The sequence below is a fragment of the Pan paniscus genome, chromosome 3 (genome assembly GCF_029289425.2).
Source record: "Pan paniscus chromosome 3, NHGRI_mPanPan1-v2.0_pri, whole genome shotgun sequence".
NCBI lineage: Eukaryota > Metazoa > Chordata > Mammalia > Primates > Hominidae > Pan > Pan paniscus.
In genome coordinates, this window is record NC_073252.2 from 46,996,959 (window position 1) to 47,010,599 (window position 13,641).

The 13,641-nt window shown below is 40.0% G+C and overlaps 1 protein-coding gene across 3 annotated transcripts in view; it reads right to left on the bottom strand.

Annotated features, from left to right (window-relative positions):
- Positions 1-355: 355 nt before the first annotated feature.
- The window catches only part of COPS4 (COP9 signalosome subunit 4), a 42,071-nt gene continuing 28,785 nt past the window's right edge, over positions 356-13,641 (bottom strand). Inside the window, exons 7-11 of one of the 3 annotated variants that reach the window (XM_034958551.3) lie at positions 12,970-13,140; positions 9,653-9,768; positions 7,678-7,762; positions 2,841-2,988; positions 356-856 (exon numbers count right to left, since the gene is read on the bottom strand). In XM_034958551.3, coding sequence (XP_034814442.1) covers positions 796-856; positions 2,841-2,988; positions 7,678-7,762; positions 9,653-9,768; positions 12,970-13,140 — 581 coding nt within the window. In that variant the 3' untranslated portion in view covers positions 356-795. The remainder of the gene's footprint in view (positions 857-2,840; positions 2,989-7,677; positions 7,763-9,652; positions 9,769-12,969; positions 13,141-13,641) is intronic. The other 2 variants (XM_003832250.5, XM_003832251.4) reach the window with 2 other exon arrangements.

Sequence of the window (13,641 nt, forward strand, 5' to 3'; positions counted from 1 at the left end):
GGGATGTGACGACTTCCAAGCTCTTTACATGTTGGAGCTGATACTAAAAGTCACCTACATACTTTTTCAAGTCCTTTCCCCATGTTTTTCTATAAAGCTCAGCTAAAATAAACCTCTGTGGAGCCTTCCCTGACTTCTCTCTCCTAACTGAAGAGCTACTCTCTGTGTGCTCTAGTAGCTGGAGCAAATACAAGTATTAAACTTACTGTCTCTTGGCTCTTTGACTCTTTGGATGCCTGGAGAACAGGCATTATGACTCATCTTTGTATTTCTAGCATAGGGCATAAATCAATGTCTGCTGAACTGAAGGAAAAGGGAACAAAATACTCTTCGCTAACTAAAAACAAAGTACTACTTTTATTTGGCTCATTTCTCCATTTATTAGAATAACCACATTTGGAGAGGATGAAGCACTTAAGTTTTACATGACTACAAAGTTATCACAAATCTCAAACTTTTTAGCCACAGATATTTCACCTCTGTTTAAAGAAAAAGCTTTCAAAACATCTGAGTTAGCTTAATACACAGAGACCCTGAAATATATGGGAACTACATATTTTTAAATGCTTGTACTTCCTGCTCTAATAATGTCTTCTTTAAACGGAATCCAGCATAAAAGGGATTGAAATGTATAAGGTCATGATGCAATTGCTTTGGAGATAGTGAAACTGATCTGCACAACATGGAAAAAGATGTCATGTGCACAGAAGTTCTGCAAGGATTCACTGAGCCATCTGGGCTTCCATGGCTTGTGCTGTCCATTCTGGTGCTGTTTGACTAATTTTCTCCAAAAGATTATTCACTTGGAAACAAAGTGATTGGATCTGCTTGTCCCACGTTGGCAGGGCTTCTCGTGCTAAGGGGAAAAAAATGTACAAAATTAAAATTATTCCTTTGTATTCACAGCAACTGTGAGTTAAAAGATATATACTTTTTACATGCCTATTCTTGGAACAGGCATGTTCCTTTTAAATACCTAAAAAACAGAAAAAAGCTATTCAAAAAAAATAAAAACAATAAATACTTTTCTTTTTTGAGATGGAGTCTTGCTCTGTCACTCAGGCTAGACTGCAGTGGCAGGATCTCGGCTCACTGCAACTTCCACCTCCTGAGTTCAAGCGATTCTCCTGACTCAGCCTCCAAAGCAGCTGAGATTACAGGCACCTGCCAACTGCGACTGACTAATTTTTGTATTTCTAGTAGAGATGGGGTTTCACCATTTTGGCCAGACTGGTCTTGAACTCCTGACCTCATGATCCACCCGCCTTGGCCTGCAAAGTGCTGGGATTACAGGTATGAGCCACCGCATCCAGCCAATACTTCTATTAGCTTTTAAAAGTCTAAAACTCAGGCCAGGCATGGTGGCTCATGCCTGTTACCCCAGCATTTTGGGAGGCCGAGGCAGGCGGATCACCTGAGGTCACGAGTTTGAGACCAGCCCGGCCAACATGGCAAAACCGTGTCTCTACTAAAAATACAAAAATTAAAGAATTAAAAAAAAAAAAAGAAAAGTAAAAATACAAAAATTAGCCGGGCATGGTGGCGGGCGCCTGTAATCCCAGCTACTCGGGAGGCTGAGACAGGAGAATCGCTTGAACCCAAGAGGTAGAGGTTGCAGTGAGCCAAGATCGTACCACTGCACTCCAGCCTGGGCGACAAGAGTGAAACTCCATCTCCAAAAAAAAAAACAAAAAACAAAAAAACAAAAAAAACCCTCTAAAAAATCTTGGCTAATAAAACTAAGCTATTTAAACAGCAGTTAAGAAAAGTGTTTTTTCTTTTTTTAAATTTCTAGCATTTCAAAAGTACCCAAATTAGTGGCACAAGGTATAAAACAAAACAAAACAAATACATACAGATGCATGTTATTACTACTACTAGTGAAAACGAAATAAAACCGACTAACCCAACAACCTCAACCACAACAAAAAAAGACTGAGGCTGTCTTTTCATCACCAAGGCTTGCAGATTCCTAAGACACTGCCACCTACTGGGGAAAGCAAGTCTGTTTACACATTCAAATCTGTACTTGACTGAAGGATAAATATCATACCATTTAAATCCCTCAAAAAAAGTCATCTTGAATCCACCAGGGTTTTCTCTATACCAACACTATATAGTTAGAAATAAAAAATTGAGAGGAATGTCCCATTCAAAACAGCACCAAAATTTACAAAAAAGGGCACATATTTAGTGAAAAAGCAACCTATAAAATCTTTTTTTTTTTTTTTTTTGAGACGGAGTCTCACTATGTCACCTGGGCTGGAGTGCAGTGGCGCGATCTCAGCTCACTGCAACCTCCACCTCCCAGGTTCAAGGGATTCTCCTGCTTCAGCCTCCCAAGTAGCTGGGACTACAGGCATGCACCACTACGCCCAGCTAATTTTTGTATTTTTAGTAGAGACGGGGTTTCGCCATGTTGGTTGGCCAGGACGGTCTCGATCTCTTGACCTCGTGATCCGCCCGCCTCAGCCTCCCAAAGTGCTGGGATTACAGGCGTGAGCCACTACGCCCAGCCGCAACCTATAAAATCTTAATAAAGGGCAAAAGATAACTTGAGTAGACACAAATCACATTCCCAGGTGGAAATATACAATAACATAAAAATATCAATCCTTCTCCTTTAATAAATAAATTTAAAGAGATCCCAAAGACAACCCCCCCCTTTTTTTTTTCTATTTTGCTTTCTAACCAGGCCAAAATTATTAAAGTTAACATAAAAAAATTGGTGTTTGAGAATGGCCAAGATAATTCTGAAAATGAAAACCAGTGGTGGAATTGAGGTATATACATCCAATGAAATGCTATTCGGCTATAAAAATGAATGAAGCGCTGATTACCTGCCATGACATGGATGAACCCTAAAGATACTATGCTGAGTGAAATCAGCCAAAAGGTCACATGTCACATATTGTATGATTCCATTTATATGAACTATCCAGACTAGGTAAATCCAGAGACAGAAGATGGATTGGTGGTTGCCAGAAGCTGGGGGAAGGAAGGAATGGAGAGTAACTGCTTAAAGGGCAAGGGCTTCCTTTGGAAAGATGAAAATGTTGTGAAACTAGACAGAGATAGAGGTTGTACAACACTGTAAATATACTACAGGCCATTGAATTGTTTACTTTAAAATGGCTACTGTTGTGTTAGGTGAATTTCCTTCTTTTTTTCTTTTTTCCTGTAGAAATGGGGTCTCGTTATGTTGCCTAGGCTAGTCTTGAACTCTTGAGCTCAAGCAATTCTGCCACCTCAACCTCCCAAAGCATTGGGGTCACAATCGTAAGCCACTGTGCCCAGCCCATGTGAATTCCAATTTAACAAAAAAAAGTAGTGGGAAGCAGGAGTTGCTTTACCAATACTAAAATTTATTATAAATTTGTTTATTACCATATTATTGCAGATCAGTGGAACCAAACAGAGTACAGAAATAGATGCAAACATATATGTGGAACCTAATCAGATATGTCAAAGATCACAATTTAATCAGAAAGGATGTTTTATTTAATAAATGATACTTGGATAATTGGCTATTCACCTAGAAAAAAACAACTAGACCATAACCTAAAATTATCCACAAAAATGAACTGTAGATGGATTAAATTCCTAAATGTAAAATAATATTAGAAAAATTTAGGAAAACACTAGTTTTATTCCAAGGTAGAAGAGACTTTCTTAATCAATACAGGAAATTCAAAAGCCATAAAATAAAACATTGACCTATTTGAGTGCAAAAAAATTTAAAAATGTGTTTATGTTATGCATTGTCTTCCAGAAGAAAACCTGACAGAATTCGGCCGGGTGCAGTGCAGTGGCTCACGCCTGTAATCCCAGCACTTTGGGAGGCTGAGGCAGGCTGATCACCTGAGGTTGGGAGTTCAAGACCAGGCTGACCAACATAGAGAAACCCTGTCTCTACTAAAAATACAAAATTAGCCGGGCATGGTGGTGCATGAGCGTGGTGGTGCATGCCTGTAGTCCCAGCTACTTGGGAGGCTGAGGCAGGAGAATTGCTTGGACCCAGGAGGTGGAGGTTGTGGTCAATCGAGATTGAGCCATCGCACTCCAGCCTGGGCAACAAGAGCGAAAGAAACTCCATCTCAAAAAGAAAAAGAAAAAGAAAACCTGACAGAATGGCAAAAAATATTTGTGACACATATTACAGATAAAGTTAAAATTATCAGCCAGGCAGCCAGGAGCGGTAGCTCACGTCTGTAATTCCGGCACTTTGGGAGGCCGAGGTGGGCGGATCACGAGGTCATGAGATCAAGACCATCCTGGCCAACACGGTGAAACCCCATTTCTACTGAAAATACAAAAAATTAGCCAGGCGTGGTGGCAGGCGCCTGTAGTCCCAGCCACTCGGGAGGCTGAGGCAGGAGAATGGCATGAACCTGGAAGACAGAGCTTGCAGTGAGCCGAGATTGCACCACTGCACTCCAGTCTGGCAACAGAGCAAGACTCCATCTCAAAAAAAAAAAGCCAGGCACAATAGCTCATACCTATAATCCTAGCACTTTGGAAGGCTGAGGCAGGAGGATCACTTGAGGCCAGGAGCTCAAGACCAGCCTAGGCAACACCACAAGACCCCATCTCAAGAAGAAAAACAACTAGCCAGGTGCGGTGTGTACACCTGTAGTCCTTCCTACCTACTAGGGAGGCTGAAGCAGGAGGACAGCTTGAGCTCAGGAGTTTGAGGCAACAGTGAGCTATGATCATACCACTGCACCTCAGCCTGGGCAACACAGCGAGTTGTCTCTTAAAAAAAAAAAAAAATCATTATAACAAAAGCTACAGCAAATTGATACTGGAAGGCCAGAAAGAGAGGTGTGAGGGAAGGGAGGAAATAGACAAGCAACATTAATGCACAGAAGGGGAAATGCTATATTACTCATCATATGCTGTGTTTGTTTATTCAACACTTATTTCTCATTTACAATGTGCCAGACACTGGAACAGATGTTGGATGTACCATGGAAAATAAGACAGACTTAATACCTATCACCAGGAAGCTTAACTTGAAAACAGAAACAGACATTTAGACAAATAGTTACACAACTGAAAATAACTAAGATAAATGCTAGGAAGAAATTCAGGCTGACATGAGAATATATAATTTAAAGCCATATCTAATCTGGAGAGTCAGGAAAATCATTACTGATTAAGGATATTCAAATTGAGACATGGGACAAAGAGAAGATGGCTGGAAAGGGGTAAATATTTCAGAATGTTTGATAGGGGGAAGAATTTGCAATGCTGAAAAAAATAAAAAGAAGACTTATGCAAGAGAAAGCTAGAAAGGACCAGGACCAGCTTTTGGGAGACTTTGTAGAACTTTGTTCTACAAGCAATGGGGAACACATTCATCACAGTGTAAACAAAAGAATAACATGATTTAACTATTTGTTTCTTTCTTTTTTATGCTTGCATTTTTTAAAAGAAAATAATCACTCCAGCTGTACTAGGGAACTGAACTAGAAAGGAGCAATTGTAGATATGAGAAGGAAAGAAAGAGGTTATTTCTCAACACCTGAAGAGGTTATAATAGTAGGGTTCAGAATAGGTTTGTGATAGTAAGAAATGAAGAAAAGGACCCAGTACAGTGGCTCACACCTATAGTCCCAGCACTTCAGGGATTTTGGAGGTTGAGGTGAGAGGATGGTTTGAGCCCAAGGATAAGGAATATTGGAGAAAGCTAACAATACAGTTTCGGGATGGCTGGCTGGTTAGTCGTGGGGGACACACAGGAAGGGAAGATAATAAATTCAGTTTTTGATATGTTCATGCTAAGATGCCCATGAAGCAATCAGGTAGAAACACCTTAGTAGTAAACTAGAACCATGGGGCTGGGACTTAGAATCACTCTAGAAAGGTGAATGTAGGCATTGTCTATGCAGAGACGGTAACTGAATCAAAGGAAATAGATGAGATTACCCATGGAAACTCAGTAGCATAAGTGGGGAAAGGTCTAGGATTAAGCCCTAAGTAACTAGTATTTAAATTTAAAGGTACTACAGATTCTACAAAGATGACTATGAAGGATAGCTGGAGATATAAGAGGAAAAGTAGAATCGGATGGAAGAGATGACAAAAGTCAAGCTGTGGTGGTGGGGTGAAGGTTCAAAAAGTAGTGAGAGATCAACACTATTTGATATGTTGAAAAGTCAAGATGAGATTTGGAAGATATAAGGATTTTCATTAAAATGAAGGAGTCCTGAGGATGTGTAAATATTGATGGAAAGAAGCCAGTAGGAAAAAAAGGATAAAATCAGACAAAAATAACTGCTAACCTCAGGTTCCTAAACCAGTGTTTTTTGGTGGGAGGGGAAAGGGAAAGGATCAGAGAAAAGGTCCAAAGCCCAAGTGGAACAACCAGACAGGGTGACGGAAACCATCTGCAGTAAAACACGAAGGAAGAAAAAGATTCACATCTACATCTAAAATTAAAGTGTTTCTACATCTGATAAAGAAGTTAAAATTTCAAATTGAATGAGAGAAAAAAAACTAAAAAAGGAAATTAAAATATTTCATACTGATGGCTTTTTTCCCCTTTGAAATAGGAAACAAGGTTTTCTACTGAGAATAAATGGGGAGAAAAGTCAGAGATTTAAGAAAAACCAAACCTGAAATAGTCATTGCAAAGTAGGAAAAAGAGTGGACTACAGAAATGTACCATGAATCCTATGTAGTGCTGAGGACCTGTGACCTCGAATTTAGAGAGGTATCAGCCTGTCTGATGCCTGACTCTTCTCCAGCACAAAAAAGATTATGCTAACTGGAAGAAAACAGAAGAGTCAATGGACCAGAAACTCCAATAAGGTCAAGGAAGAATTGAACTGGGAGTAACGGAGACAGACCACAGACCACTAGAGAAACAAGAAAAAGGTTATGGCCAGAGTGAGATATTTCAAATAAAAATTTTGCAAGTGGAAAAGTTCTGGGTACAGCAAGGTCCAGGGTGTAAATGAGGTGGGAATAAGGAGCTGGGAAGGTATTAGACAATGAAAAAGTCAAGGGATCCACTTACCTGTCTGCCTCCATTAGTTTAATGAGTTGCTGAATAGGAAATGCAACTGTCATTTCCATATGCCTGATACATGGTATGTGGTCAATAAATATTTGATGCATAAATGAATGAACTGATACAACAATTTGAGTTTCAAATTTTTCCTTAACATAGAAAATCCTGCAGTAAGTAGATTCATGAATATAATTTTTTTTTTTTTTTTTTTTGAGACAGAGTCTCGCTTTGTCACCCAGGTTGGAGTGCAGTGCTGCAATTTCGGCTCACTGCAACTTCTGCCTCCTAGGTTTAAGTGATTCTCCTGCCTCAGCCTCCTGAGTAGCTGGGACTACAGGTGCCTGCCACCACAGCTGGCTAATTTTTATATTTTTAGTAGAGACAGGGTTTCACCGTGTTGGCCAGGCTGATCTCAAACTCCTGACCTCAAGTGATCCACCCTTCTTGGCCTCCCAAAGTGCTGGGATTACAGGCATGAGCCGCCATGCCCAGCCTCATGAATATAACTTCTTAAAAATTATTTTAAATTATTTCTTTGGGAAATAAGCTCATTCCAGTAGTAAGATTCTGAGTCAAAGGAAACTGTCCAACATGTTTTAATCACAAATATAACAGTTCACTGCTATTTCATTATGACAGAAATACACAAAACCTCTTACTTTCAAAATGAACTATTCCATCAATCTGGTCAATAAATCCATTCATACGTCCTTCGGTTATCATTTGAGATGCTATCTTTTCCGCCTATTGGGGGAAAAAAAAACTCTCAGAAACTTTATCATATCTTTTAGTTATTCACATATGAAAAGAGAACGGAAAGCTTCTGGTTTAACTACCATCACTAAACTTTACATATACATTAATCTGCCACTAGAAGAGTAAATCTTGTAAATCTGGCTATTTCCCAATTCTTGCTGTGCATAAGCCATTATTTTAAGTTAACTGGGATCTGTTTTTCTTGTGAGATTTTGGACAAGAATGTAACTACCATTTTCTCCTCTGCTCAAAAGCAAACTATCAATTTTTCTTCTTACTAGGATCCACACCTCAAAAAAACCCAAACAAACTAGTTTTTCTTATTTTATTTCAATTTCCACAGTATTTGCTACCCCAGAAACTCTTTAAAAATTGAAAGGTAGATGGTGAAATTCAAAAAGAAATTGAAAGGGTTTAAAAGACAATTAAAAGAAAGCAAAAGGTCTACTACCTAACTCCTGAAGACATACCTAATGTTTACTATGCATAAGCAAACTGGATTGTGACCTGGTCATTTATTAATTTTGACCATCTTCACAATCAATCCTATCAGTCCTGAACAGATTGTGACTAGCATTTATTGTTAAAAATATATTCACCTCCAATAGTCTCAGCAAGAGATCGTACCTTAAAGCCTCAAGAAGAAAGTCTCTTTTAATGGTAACTTAAACCTTGACTCCCAAATTGTTCTTCCTTTACTGTGTATTGAATGTGTACAAGTAAAGGAATTGTTAGAAAATTCTAATTAAAATTTCATTGCCATGCCAGGCACAATGGCTCATGCCTGTAATCCCAGCACTTTGGGAGGCCGAAGCAGGAGGATCACTTGGGACCAGGAGTTCAAGACTAGCCTGGGCAACATAGCAAGACCCTGTTTCTTTAAAAAAAAAAAAAAAAAAAAAAAAAAAAGGGCTGGGCGTGGTGACTCACACTTGTAATCCCAGCACTTTGGGAGTCTGAGGCAGGTGGATCATAAGGTCAGGAATTTGAGACCAGCCTGGCCAACACAGTTCCTCTACTAAAAATACAAAAATTAGCTGGGCATGGTGGTGTAATCTCAGCTACTCAGGAGGCTGAGGTAGGAGAATCGCCTGAACCTGGCAGGCAGAGGTTGCAGTGAACCGAGATTGCAGCACTGCCCTCCAGCCTGGGCAACAGAGCTAGAGTCCGTCTCAGGGGAAAACAAACAAACAAAAAAATTAGCCAGGCGTGGTGATGTGTACTTGTAGTACCAGCTACTTGGGAGTCTGAGGCAGGAAGATTGCTTGAACCCACGAGTCTGAAGCAGCAGTAAGCTATGATCACACCACTGCACTCCAGCCTGGGTGACAGAGCAAGACCCTGTCCAAAAAATAAATAAAAAAATAAACAGACAAAAAATTTCACTGCCAGAGAAAAGGGGATGCGACCCATAACTGCATGACTTTTAAGGTTTATAAATTAGCTAAAAGTAAGGTTGCTGAATTTTATTTAAAGTTAAGAGAATATTTTGTAAATGATACCTGCAATACTCTCTGAATGTCATTGGTACTTTGTTGGATTTAAACAGACACCAAACAAAGACATTCTCAGAAAATGGGTGTCATAACCTGAAACTCCTGAAAGACTTCTATTCTAGGTCACTTTATCACAAAACACAATTTAAAACACCAAAAAACACTAAGACAATTCCACTAATAAACACTAGACTAGGCCTATTTTAACTTCTAAAGAATGTATTTACTTGTGGCTTTTTAGGTGTAATTCTGTTGTTGTTTCCAACATTTATCTTGTTGGAAGATAATAAATGTTGTTTCCAACATTTATTTTATTTTCTCATTATTTTAATAGTTTCATCTCTTAACTTTTTTTTTAAATGTATTGGAATCAAGAAGATACCTTAGCTGCAGGGATCTCTAAAAGAGCTCCAAGTTCTTCGAAGGTAATATTATTATATAATTTGCTTGCAGACAACAAATTGTGTTCAATAACAGCTCTGTCCAAGATGCTGGAACCTTAAACATAAATAAGACAGTTACAAGTTTGAAACTAGTTTTATACTCTAAAAAGATGCATCATTTTTTCTGAAAATGTCTAGGCATGTAATAACTCATCCTCTTTAACTCCTCTGATCAAAATTTTAAAAGCAGCCAATATATGATGTAGTTTCATTAATGTACAATTAAATAAAAATAATATTTAGCAAATGAGTGATTGGCAAGTAATTATTAAGCATATAGATCTAACCCCTTTGGGTTTAGAATCTTGCTTCTTCAGGCTATCAAATTAACTTTTTTTTTTGAGACAGAGTTTCATTCGGTTGCCCAGACTGGAATGCAGTGGCACAATCTCTGCTCACTGCAACCTCCGCCTCCCAGGTTCAAGCGATTCTCATGCCTAAGTATCCTGAGCAGCTGGGACTACAGGTGTGCACCACTACACCTGGCTAATTTTTTGTATTTTTAGTAGGGACAGGGTTTCGTCATGTTGGCCAGGCAGTTCTCACCTACCCTCAAGTGATGCGCCCACCTGGGCCTCCCAATGTGCTGCGATTACAGGCATGAGCCGCGGCACCAGCCCATTAACTTTTTTTTCTACAAGCATAAACTTTTACTAGCAAGCAGCAGCACAACAATCATGCAACCTGTTCTGCAAGCTTGATAAAGTGATCTCTATTCTTTTGGGCACTCCAGGAGCATCAAACCAAGGCAAATGTGAGAAATATCCAGATCCAGACCCAGGATCAGGCTAACCCTCCTGAAAGATCAGGCATAGAATCCTCTTTTAAGTGAGGTCATACAGTATCTCATAATGTTCTGGACCCAAGGTCCTACTTTGAATGTATTAGACCACTGGGCTCACCCAATGCTTACATATTTCTGCTGAACATTTAACTACTGTAATGAGTGCAGGGGACAAAATATACTTGGAGACTTCAAGGGAAGTATTCTGAGAACCTCTTTTTCTTACAATGCCTCACTTCTCCTTTTCCAGAATTCCACCCACGATCTGCTAGTTTTTCACTTAACTCCTATCTCCCAGTCTACCTTGCTGCTTCCTCCTTCTTTTCCTTCTCTCAAATATTAGAGGGCTTAATTTTGCACCTTCATCTCTTTTTATCCTACATTGTCTCAATACCATCAAAATGCTGATAATGATCAGACACATATCTCTAATCGAAATCTCCCTTTTGAATTCAGACTTACACAGCCAACTACCTAAATTAAATATCCAATCCAGTAATTTTATAAATATCTCAAATTTAATATGTTCAAAAAAGCAGGCAGGTGCAGTGGCTTACCCCTATCATCCCAGCACTTTGGGAAGCCAAGATGGGAGGACTGCTTGAGCCCAGGAGTTCAAGACCAGCCTAGGCAACATGGAGAGACCCTGTCTCTACAAAAAAATTTAAAAATTAGCAGGGTGTGGTGGCACACGCCTAAGCTTCTGGGGAGGTGGAGGTGGAAGGATCCCCAAGAGGTCGAGGCTGCAGTGAGCTATGGCATCATGCCAGCGCCAGCCTGGGCAAAAGAGTGAGACCTTGTCTCAAAAAGTAAAAAAAAAAAAAAAAAAGGGACTGCTTAGCCAGGCACAGTGGCTCATGTCTGTAATCCCAGTGCTCTGGAAGGCTGAGGTGGGAAGATTCTTTGAGGCCAGGAGTTCAAGACTAGCCTGGGCAACACAGTGAGACCCCCAACTCTACAAAAAATTAAAATATTAACCGGGCATGGTGGTGTGCACCTGCAGTCCCAGTTACTTTGTTCCAGGCTGCAGTGGGCCATGATTGCACCAGTGCACTCTAACCTGGACAACAGAGCACGACTGTAACTAACAAAAAATAAATAAAAAAGAAAAACTTCTCTCCTCAGTCTGTTCCTCTCCCAATCTATCCCATGTCAAAAAGTAGTACAGCAGGCAGAGGGGAGGCAAGAATAAGGAGTTATTGTTTAATAGGTACAGAGTTTCAGTTTGGGAAAATGTAAAAGTTCTGGAGATGGATGTTGGTGATGGCTGCACAACAATGTGAAAGTACTTAATGCCACAGAACTGCACACCGAAAAATGGTTAAAATGGTAATTTTTATGTTTTATATATTTATCACAATTTTTTTTTAACAAGGTCTTACACTGTCACTGAAACCGGAGTGCAGTGGGGCAATCACGGCTCACTGTAGCCTTGACCTCCTGGGCTCAAGCAATCCTCCCACCTCAGCCTCCCGAGTAGCTAGAACCACAGGTATGTACCACCATGCTTAGCTGTTTTTCTTTATATTTTGTAGAGATGAGGCCTCACTATGTTGCACAGGTTGGTCTGAAACTCCCAGGCTGAAGAGATCCTCCCGCCTTAGCCTCCCAAAGTGCTGGGATTACAGGCATGAGCCACCATGCTCAGCCATAATATATATTTTTTAAGTAGTACAGCAGTATACCCAGTTAAAAGGATTGTATTGCTAGGCACTGTGGCTCACGCCTGTAATCTCATCACTTTGAGAGGCTGAGGGGGGCGAATCACCTGAGGTCAGGAGTCCGAGATCAGCCTGAGCAACATCCGTCTCTACTAAAATTACAAAATTAGCCAGGCGTGGTGGCGCATGCCTGTAATCCCAGCTACTTGGGAGGCTGAAGTAGGAGAATCACTTGAACCCGGGAGGCAGAGGTTGTGGTGAACCGAGATCGCACCATTGCACTCCAGCCTGGGCGACAAGAGTAAAACTCTGTCTCAAAAAATAAAATAAAAAATAGGCCGGGCATGGTGGCTCATGCCTGTAATCCCAGCACTTTGGGAGGCCGAGGCAGGCGGATCACGAGGTCAGGAGATCGAGACCATCCTGGCTAACGTGGTGAAACCCCATCTCTACTAAAAGTACAAAAAATTAGCCAGGCGTGGTGGCGGGCGCCTGTAGTCCCAGCTACTCGGGAGGCTGAGGCAGGAGAATGGTATGAACCCAGGAGGTGGAGTTTGCAGTGAGCCAAGATCATGCCATTGTGCCACTGCACTCCAGCCTGGGTGACAGAGCGAGACTCTGTCTCAAAAAAAATTTTATAAATTAAAAAAAAAAAGTTTAAATAAAAATAAAAACAATTCCTCTTTTTTTATAAGGAAGTGTTATATAGAATTATTATTAAAAGATAGCAAGATACTTCTAATTTAACATGACTTTCACTAGTCTGTACCTAAATATTGACTACCATATACACATAAGACAGGATCATTACCATCAGCTGTAGTTGCTTTTTGGTGAGGCATCAGCATAGCAGCAAATTCTTGAAGTTGATTTCCTCTGATGATCCTATCTAGATACATTTTCTCTAGGATCCCATAGGCAGCAAGTTGCTGGCACCTTTCATCCTTAAAAAGAGTAGCTAGCATCCGAGAACGCTGCTGTCCTAAGAGAAATAAATGAGCATCAAATTTCACAATGTTATTTTCACAATGTTTCTTTAGGAAAAAAAAAACCTATCTTATGACCTCATTTTTGTCTACTAAATATACAGCCAGTATTCATTATTCATGGTAATTATGGTCTGCAGTCACTGCCGACGCTGAATTATCAAACACTAAACTGCTGCTCCTATGGGAATACAAAGCTAGGTTCCTGTGAGCATCTGGTCACAACATTTTTGTCAATGAATTAATCTGTAACCTTGTTTTATGTGTGTTTCTGTATAGAGACATCCTATTTAATATATATTGTTGATTCATTAACATTGAACTCACAGCCAACACTATAAATCATACTTAAATGAAGCTATCTAACACACGTATTTTCTCCATAGGGCACTTAAGAACAACCCCCAGACAGCACTTCAGCACTATGGCTGGGTGCCATTTTAAATAGCAAAATCACTGGTAACAGAACGAAAGTGTGAAAAACATGATCTTAAACA